This window comes from Sitodiplosis mosellana, unplaced genomic scaffold (assembly GCF_009176505.1).
Source record: "Sitodiplosis mosellana isolate CC-2019 unplaced genomic scaffold, AAFC_SMos_1.0 Smas_scaffold_6558, whole genome shotgun sequence".
NCBI classification, from domain to species: domain Eukaryota; kingdom Metazoa; phylum Arthropoda; class Insecta; order Diptera; family Cecidomyiidae; genus Sitodiplosis; species Sitodiplosis mosellana.
In genome coordinates this window covers 1-9,479 of record NW_022601765.1, presented here as the reverse complement: position 1 = coordinate 9,479, position 9,479 = coordinate 1, and the positions used below count along the sequence as shown (strand labels likewise).

Genomic DNA, 9,479 nt, shown 5'->3' with positions numbered 1-9,479 from the left:
TACTACAACATACTCTACTTTAACGCCAACAGAATCATCAGAAAACATACTCGCCTTTTCAAAAATATAAATCGAAGAAAAAACATACTCCACTCTCAATCTCACCCATAGATATGTAGCATTTAAATGCACTCACAACATCAAATCACACTCTCTCCAAGGGAAATTTGCCGAAACATGTTCATTCTAAAATAAATTTCATTTATAATCGAAAATTTAATTTTCATTTTTCCCCGAAATAGAATTCGATCCGGCATAATTTATCGTTACATAATCGATTCATGCGCGTGCAGAATGAAGGAACCGGCAAATCGAGTTGGTGGATGCTGAACCCTGACGCAAAACCAGGTAATTATGCAACTGGCAGTAATTAGCGAAAGAGAGAAAAAAACGTTTCTTTTTTACGAACACGGATGAAGCCGAGCTAAGCCAAAATGTGAATAAAATGAACGGCTCTTATTCCCTGAAAAATCCACCCAAATGAGGTTTATATCATATTAGCTTAATTCAAAGTGCCTATTTGACCTTGAGCCGTTTATTACCCAAATTATATTCAGGCCGATGAAAGATGGACTTTATCATTCACTCTGGTCGTCGCGCACTCGACACCACTGAAGAGTTTTGTTTTTCCAACAAAGCTTGCAACAATGTCTGAGTTTGGCTTGAAAAACTCAATCATATTACCTCACGATTAAACAAATTTGTGTGTGTGTTTGTTTCTTTTTTCCGTTGACTGTGTGAAACGAGGGGCAAATCACTCTCAAGTAATTTGTAATAGAGAAAGTACTCGAGAAAGTAATTTACGTGTAAAAATCTCGTAAATTCACGTAAATTACTTTCTCGATTACTTTCTCTATTACAAATTACTTGAGAGTGATTTGCCCCTCGGTGTAAAATCTACACGAGTTTGAGATTAATATAATTTGATTTGTATACAAGAAAGAAAAACACGAAATGATCCACAACTGCTCGTGAATTCTGTCGATTGCTGCGATCGCTGCGATTACTGCACTCGACCTTCAATTTCAAGCACATTGAAGATTTCGTGTTCCGAAAATATTTTCATTAGGTTTCAATACCCTGTATTAAGTGTGGGAAGAAATGACGATATTTTCTAAAGGCGAAGCACCTCATTTGCAATTTTTTTTTCCTCTTGTTTTTTTTTCCTTTCATCGGGCCCAATCAAATTTACTCCATGCCCAATTTTATCTCGAACAATTTCCGGAACTGATTCAACTGTTTCGAAGAATAAACTGAGGAACAAACGAGCAAAAAAAAAGTTCTGATTGCAGCCAACTCACCTCATCATCACATTTTCATTTATGGCATAGCCTAGCAACCGGCTTCGGTTGCCATCCGAAATGCTTTTCAGAAGAGGGTGTTCAATTTTCATAATGGACGCGCATAAGACGCAAACCAGTTTCTATGGCAATTAAATTGGAATAATCAAAATCACAATTCAACTCATAGTAACTCGCTCTTTCTCTTTGCTCCGCTCTGCTCTCATCTGTTTTGTATTCCGTCGTTGAAATAATTCGCTCAGTTACGTCTGTGCACTTGATTCCATTTTTAACTTTTGAATTTCGTTTGGAAAAAAAGGGAAATCAGTTCGCAGACGCGCCGCATCGATGGAAACATCGAAATATGAGAAACGCCGTGGCCGTGTGAAAAAGCAGGTGGAAAGTTTGAAAAATGGCGGACTTGCAAGTAAGTAAAGCCAATTCCGAAAGTACATGATGGCAATCTTAGTACCTTTTTTAAGCCATTCTTTTTCATCCGTAACTTATTTTTCTTCCTAATTTTCTTTTGTTTCTCTTTTCGATTCAGGTTTGTCTGGAATGAACGAAGCTTCTTCGCCCAGCAGGTAAATATATTGATAATAACGCTTTATAGCTAAGTACCATCCAAGCAGGCTTGAGTAACTGTTTTTTTTTCTCTAATCCTCTTCTCCTCCTCGTTGTCATTGTCGTCGTTGCCTTTTGTAGCAGTATCAGTGAAGGTCTAGATCTGTTTCCAAACAGTCCGCTCCTCAAGTAAGTTTCGACCGACAAGTTTCAATTAGATTGACCTTAATTTTTCTTGAAAAGGAAAAAAAAACTTTCTAATTGCATTGTTCAATGGTCTTGTTTTTAATTTACCCGTTTTGTCCGTTTATTTTCCGTCCACTCTCCTTCTCTCACTCGCACTCCAAACCAAACCAAATGAATTAATAAATTGTGCCAATAAATTAAGAGAAAATTGCTTCAATTTATATTTGGCCATCGGAATGGTATACGAACGTAGTTAATAATCATTTTCTTCATCTCTTTTCCTTTTTCAAATTGATTTACAGCACCGGGTTTCAATTGTCGCCCGATTTTCGGCAAAGAGCCTCATCGAATGCCAGTTCGGCTGGTCGGCTGAGTCCAATACCATCCGTTATCGATTTGGATCCCAGCTGGAATCAATACACAACAATATCTCAGGACTTTGACACGAATTCACTTGGGTGCAATAACCTGCAAGGAACCACTGATGGAGCCATTCAAATTAATCAGTGCCCGACGCTGGATCAATTAGCGGGCTCGTTGGCCGACGATCTGAATATTCAAAACGACTTTATGCAAGGGTGAGTTGATTTTGTTTTTCTGCTCATAGGCAGAGCATCTCATGTATGACGGATGGAATCTACGTAAAATGTAGAGTAAATTATTCATTTTCATTACTATGACTACATACTTTTATGGCAGAAAATTCACATGAAGAAAGAAAATGTTTCATCGTCAAAAAAATGTTCCCGATTCCATTATATTAAATTCATGGCATTTTTCGTTGTTCTCTCTGTTACAGATTCAATCCCGTTGTAACTGTGCAAAATCAACCGCCACCACCTCCTTATCAACAGCCATCTCGAACGTATTCCATGAATGCGGCAAATGCTTTACAAGCTTATGCGGTATCACAACAGCAAACTCAATGCCCCATCCACCAACGACAACCATGTTCTTGTACACAAAATTCCACAGAGGTATGTCAATACATAGCACATTATTCAAACAAATCAAGATGTTATTCCATTCACCACCACCGCGATCATCACTACTACCCTAAATACACTGAATACAAGCAGTGGAATTTTCATTCGGTTGACATTTCATTCATTCGGAAATGATTGAAATCGAACAAATGAAAAAACGACGAAAAAAACACATTAATATATTCGAAATATATCTTTTTCATTTCATATTCTCTTTCTCTTTCTGTATTTTATTTGACATGTGCAGCAGCATGTAACACCGCCATCATGTATATCACCATCGTATCCAAATAACGTGCTCAGCCAGAACTTCAAGGCAGCTATCAATTCGATTAAGGTGCCGCCTGTCAATTCAACGCCAAATCTCGTGAAATCAAACACCAATAAAGGTATGTCATATTTGCGGATTCAGAATGGCCCGTTCTGTTTGGTGCCGTTTTTCTGGTGTGCCAGTATGCCTATGTGTGTATTATATGTGCTTTTCAATAATAAGGTTAATATCAATCGAACGAACATGAAATAAAAAGAATAACTGCGTCGCATCAGTTTGTTGCCAATTTGGGTTTTTGGTCGATTTTCCATGTTCTCACATTTTGCCAATTCATATTTTCCCAACGAATTCACACTTGATTCGTTTCGAATACCAATTATTGCAAAGCCAATATAATCGCACGCATCCACTTACAAAAAGCATAAAAAAGTTATATTCGGCTACTGAGAAGCCGATAGAATGAGAAAACCAAAATTGATTCTTCGAAAAGAATCGTGCCAGCGCTTATTACATCGCCTTTTCTTCACCTTTTTTCACTTCCTTTCAATAACCTTTATTGAATACGCAAACAAATTTCAAAATAATACCAATTCCATTGGATTTATTCAAGTGAAGACGCCCGTGCGCGCGCTTCCGCAGGAGCGACCTCGTAACGCATGTTATTTTTGGACACTTTACGTCCTTTATGCGGAAATGCTAATTACATCTATTTAATTTTGATCATGTTGTCATAGAGACATTGAATACATATTACACAGTAGGGGTGATCAATTTTTAAGAAAAAATGGATTCAAAATTTAATAGTGCGGGATCGATAGATCATGAGGAGAGATGAAAATTTTGTTCTGGCACTTTTTTGATATAAAGTGCCTGGTGTCACCCCGGCCTTTTTTAGAAAATCACCTGAAAAATGACCATTTTTAGACATATTATCGCAATTTGCTCTAAATGTGATGCATAAACATACCATTTTTTGGTTGTAATTTAGTAGCTCGTAGAAAATTACGGCAAGATTTCCCATATTTTCGAGGAAAAATAACTTTGCACAAAGACACCCACCCTAAGAGGCCTATACTTAAGGATTTTTTGGCCAAAAATCGATTTTCTGAGAGTTGAAATCGAACCATCCGAATATGCGGCTAGAAATATATGAAAACATCACTCGACTTGGTCATGTACGTACTTAAAATGTTCGTGAGGGATCATACTATATGTTCAAAGGTAGCAAAGGCAGAAATTGTTTGCTCAATGGGGTGGTTTAGCCGTGAAACTGAAGCTCATGGTCGTGATTTGCACAATTTGGTTCCAGGAAATCGTACTTTTTGACACTAAAATCACACAAACCTGTAACAAATAAAACTAGAAATCGATCCCTCGTCTAACATTGGGTGGATATAGACACATTTTGGTAAGTATGTCGGCTATAATTTGGCTTTTTAGGCGACATAATTAAAAAAAATGGCCAAATTTGAGGAGATTTTCATATATTTGTTGCTCTATCAATGTCCAGTGGCACATTTTGAGTTAAAATATGATGTCATATCGATAGTTCGGAACAAGTTGAGTCGAATAAAGGTGTTTAATAGATTGATTTATAGTGAACTGGATCACCATAAGTGGGCAAATATACAGAAAAATGACAAATTTCGGCAAATTGACACTATTTTTTCTAAATATCCTGAAAAAATCGCTGTAAATCGATTCAAATCAACGTAATTTTCTACGAGCTACTAAATTACAACCAAAAAACGGTATGTTTATGCATCACATTTTGAGCAAATTGCGATAATATGTCTAAAAATGGTCATTTTTCAGGTGATTTTCTAAAAAAGGCCGGGGTGACACCAGGCACTTTATATCAAAAAAGTGCCAGAACAAAATTTTCATCTCTCCTCATGATCTATCGATCCCGCACTATTAAATTTTGAATCCATTTTTTCTTAAAAATTGATCACCCCTACTGTGTAATATGTATTCAATGTCTCTATGACAACATGATCAAAATTAAATAGATGTAATTAGCATTTCCGCATAAAGGACGTAAAGTGTCCAAAAATAACATGCGTTACGAGGTCGCTCCTGCGGAAGCGCGCGCACGGGCGTCTTCACTTGAATAAATCCAATGGAATTGGTATTATTTTGAAATTTGTTTGCGTATTCAATAAAGGTTATTGAAAGGAAGTGAAAAAAGGTGAAGAAAAGGCGATGTAATAAGCGCTGGCACGATTCTTTTCGAAGAATCAATTTTGGTTTTCTCATTCTATCGGCTTCTCAGTAGCCGAATATAACTTTTTTATGCTTTTTGTAAGTGGATGCGTGCGATTATATTGGCTTTGCAATAATTGGTATTCGAAACGAATCAAGTGTGAATTCGTTGGGAAAATATGAATTGGCAAAATGTGAGAACATGGAAAATCGACCAAAAACCCAAATTGGCAACAAACTGATGCGACGCAGTTATTCTTTTTATTTCATGTTCGTTCGATTGATATTAACCTTATTATTGAAAAGCACATATAATACACACATAGGCATACTGGCACACCAGAAAAACGGCACCAAACAGAACGGGCCATTCTGAATCCGCAAATATGACATACCTTTATTGGTGTTTGATTTCACGAGATTTGGCGTTGAATTGACAGGCGGCACCTTAATCGAATTGATAGCTGCCTTGAAGTTCTGGCTGAGCACGTTATTTGGATACGATGGTGATATACATGATGGCGGTGTTACATGCTGCTGCACATGTCAAATAAAATACAGAAAGAGAAAGAGAATATGAAATGAAAAAGATATATTTCGAATATATTAATGTGTTTTTTTCGTCGTTTTTTCATTTGTTCGATTTCAATCATTTCCGAATGAATGAAATGTCAACCGAATGAAAATTCCACTGCTTGTATTCAGTGTATTTAGGGTAGTAGTGATGATCGCGGTGGTGGTGAATGGAATAACATCTTGATTTGTTTGAATAATGTGCTATGTATTGACATACCTCTGTGGAATTTTGTGTACAAGAACATGGTTGTCGTTGGTGGATGGGGCATTGAGTTTGCTGTTGTGATACCGCATAAGCTTGTAAAGCATTTGCCGCATTCATGGAATACGTTCGAGATGGCTGTTGATAAGGAGGTGGTGGCGGTTGATTTTGCACAGTTACAACGGGATTGAATCTGTAACAGAGAGAACAACGAAAAATGCCATGAATTTAATATAATGGAATCGGGAACATTTTTTTGACGATGAAACATTTTCTTTCTTCATGTGAATTTTCTGCCATAAAAGTATGTAGTCATAGTAATGAAAATGAATAATTTACTCTACATTTTACGTAGATTCCATCCGTCATACATGAGATGCTCTGCCTATGAGCAGAAAAACAAAATCAACTCACCCTTGCATAAAGTCGTTTTGAATATTCAGATCGTCGGCCAACGAGCCCGCTAATTGATCCAGCGTCGGGCACTGATTAATTTGAATGGCTCCATCAGTGGTTCCTTGCAGGTTATTGCACCCAAGTGAATTCGTGTCAAAGTCCTGAGATATTGTTGTGTATTGATTCCAGCTGGGATCCAAATCGATAACGGATGGTATTGGACTCAGCCGACCAGCCGAACTGGCATTCGATGAGGCTCTTTGCCGAAAATCGGGCGACAATTGAAACCCGGTGCTGTAAATCAATTTGAAAAAGGAAAAGAGATGAAGAAAATGATTATTAACTACGTTCGTATACCATTCCGATGGCCAAATATAAATTGAAGCAATTTTCTCTTAATTTATTGGCACAATTTATTAATTCATTTGGTTTGGTTTGGAGTGCGAGTGAGAGAAGGAGAGTGGACGGAAAATAAACGGACAAAACGGGTAAATTAAAAACAAGACCATTGAACAATGCAATTAGAAAGTTTTTTTTTCCTTTTCAAGAAAAATTAAGGTCAATCTAATTGAAACTTGTCGGTCGAAACTTACTTGAGGAGCGGACTGTTTGGAAACAGATCTAGACCTTCACTGATACTGCTACAAAAGGCAACGACGACAATGACAACGAGGAGGAGAAGAGGATTAGAGAAAAAAAAACAGTTACTCAAGCCTGCTTGGATGGTACTTAGCTATAAAGCGTTATTATCAATATATTTACCTGCTGGGCGAAGAAGCTTCGTTCATTCCAGACAAACCTGAATCGAAAAGAGAAACAAAAGAAAATTAGGAAGAAAAATAAGTTACGGATGAAAAAGAATGGCTTAAAAAAGGTACTAAGATTGCCATCATGTACTTTCGGAATTGGCTTTACTTACTTGCAAGTCCGCCATTTTTCAAACTTTCCACCTGCTTTTTCACACGGCCACGGCGTTTCTCATATTTCGATGTTTCCATCGATGCGGCGCGTCTGCGAACTGATTTCCCTTTTTTTCCAAACGAAATTCAAAAGTTAAAAATGGAATCAAGTGCACAGACGTAACTGAGCGAATTATTTCAACGACGGAATACAAAACAGATGAGAGCAGAGCGGAGCAAAGAGAAAGAGCGAGTTACTATGAGTTGAATTGTGATTTTGATTATTCCAATTTAATTGCCATAGAAACTGGTTTGCGTCTTATGCGCGTCCATTATGAAAATTGAACACCCTCTTCTGAAAAGCATTTCGGATGGCAACCGAAGCCGGTTGCTAGGCTATGCCATAAATGAAAATGTGATGATGAGGTGAGTTGGCTGCAATCAGAACTTTTTTTTTGCTCGTTTGTTCCTCAGTTTATTCTTCGAAACAGTTGAATCAGTTCCGGAAATTGTTCGAGATAAAATTGGGCATGGAGTAAATTTGATTGGGCCCGATGAAAGGAAAAAAAAACAAGAGGAAAAAAAAATTGCAAATGAGGTGCTTCGCCTTTAGAAAATATCGTCATTTCTTCCCACACTTAATACAGGGTATTGAAACCTAATGAAAATATTTTCGGAACACGAAATCTTCAATGTGCTTGAAATTGAAGGTCGAGTGCAGTAATCGCAGCGATCGCAGCAATCGACAGAATTCACGAGCAGTTGTGGATCATTTCGTGTTTTTCTTTCTTGTATACAAATCAAATTATATTAATCTCAAACTCGTGTAGATTTTACACCGAGGGGCAAATCACTCTCAAGTAATTTGTAATAGAGAAAGTAATCGAGAAAGTAATTTACGTGAATTTACGAGATTTTTACACGTAAATTACTTTCTCGAGTACTTTCTCTATTACAAATTACTTGAGAGTGATTTGCCCCTCGTTTCACACAGTCAACGGAAAAAAGAAACAAACACACACACAAATTTGTTTAATCGTGAGGTAATATGATTGAGTTTTTCAAGCCAAACTCAGACATTGTTGCAAGCTTTGTTGGAAAAACAAAACTCTTCAGTGGTGTCGAGTGCGCGACGACCAGAGTGAATGATAAAGTCCATCTTTCATCGGCCTGAATATAATTTGGGTAATAAACGGCTCAAGGTCAAATAGGCACTTTGAATTAAGCTAATATGATATAAACCTCATTTGGGTGGATTTTTCAGGGAATAAGAGCCGTTCATTTTATTCACATTTTGGCTTAGCTCGGCTTCATCCGTGTTCGTAAAAAAGAAACGTTTTTTTCTCTCTTTCGCTAATTACTGCCAGTTGCATAATTACCTGGTTTTGCGTCAGGGTTCAGCATCCACCAACTCGATTTGCCGGTTCCTTCATTCTGCACGCGCATGAATCGATTATGTAACGATAAATTATGCCGGATCGAATTCTATTTCGGGGAAAAATGAAAATTAAATTTTCGATTATAAATGAAATTTATTTTAGAATGAACATGTTTCGGCAAATTTCCCTTGGAGAGAGTGTGATTTGATGTTGTGAGTGCATTTAAATGCTACATATCTATGGGTGAGATTGAGAGTGGAGTATGTTTTTTCTTCGATTTATATTTTTGAAAAGGCGAGTATGTTTTCTGATGATTCTGTTGGCGTTAAAGTAGAGTATGTTGTAGTACCGTCTAGCCTCCGCGGTCTTCATGGTTTTCGCGCAACTGATAAAAGATAACAACATAGTGTCTTCGGCAAAGTTGTAGTACTTGAGGTCTTCTCTAACTAAGATGAAGACAGTTATCTCTTATCTCTTATCAGTTGCGCGCAAATCGCGCACATAAAAAAGCAAATTTTATATAGAACTTTTTTTT

General features: G+C 37.2%; 2 protein-coding genes across 4 annotated transcripts; one reads left to right on the top strand and one right to left on the bottom strand.

Annotated features, from left to right (window-relative positions):
- Positions 1-242: 242 nt before the first annotated feature.
- On the top strand, positions 243-4,065 carry LOC129579789 (forkhead box protein O-like; the record flags this gene model as incomplete). Its single annotated transcript, XM_055469961.1, has 7 exons — positions 243-348; positions 1,600-1,707; positions 1,828-1,864; positions 2,333-2,608; positions 2,830-3,007; positions 3,264-3,405; positions 4,022-4,065. Coding segments are annotated over 7 exons (891 nt in total), but the record flags the coding sequence as incomplete, so codon positions are not given.
- A 1,822-nt stretch (positions 4,066-5,887) lies between these two features.
- Positions 5,888-9,050, bottom strand: LOC129579790 (forkhead box protein O-like; the record flags this gene model as incomplete). Of its 3 annotated transcripts, none has more annotated exon segments than XM_055469962.1 (7): positions 5,888-6,029; positions 6,286-6,463; positions 6,685-6,960; positions 7,260-7,307; positions 7,429-7,465; positions 7,586-7,693; positions 8,945-9,050. In XM_055469962.1, coding segments are annotated over 7 exon segments (895 nt in total), but the record flags the coding sequence as incomplete, so codon positions are not given.
- Between the last annotated feature and the right edge of the window lie 429 nt (positions 9,051-9,479).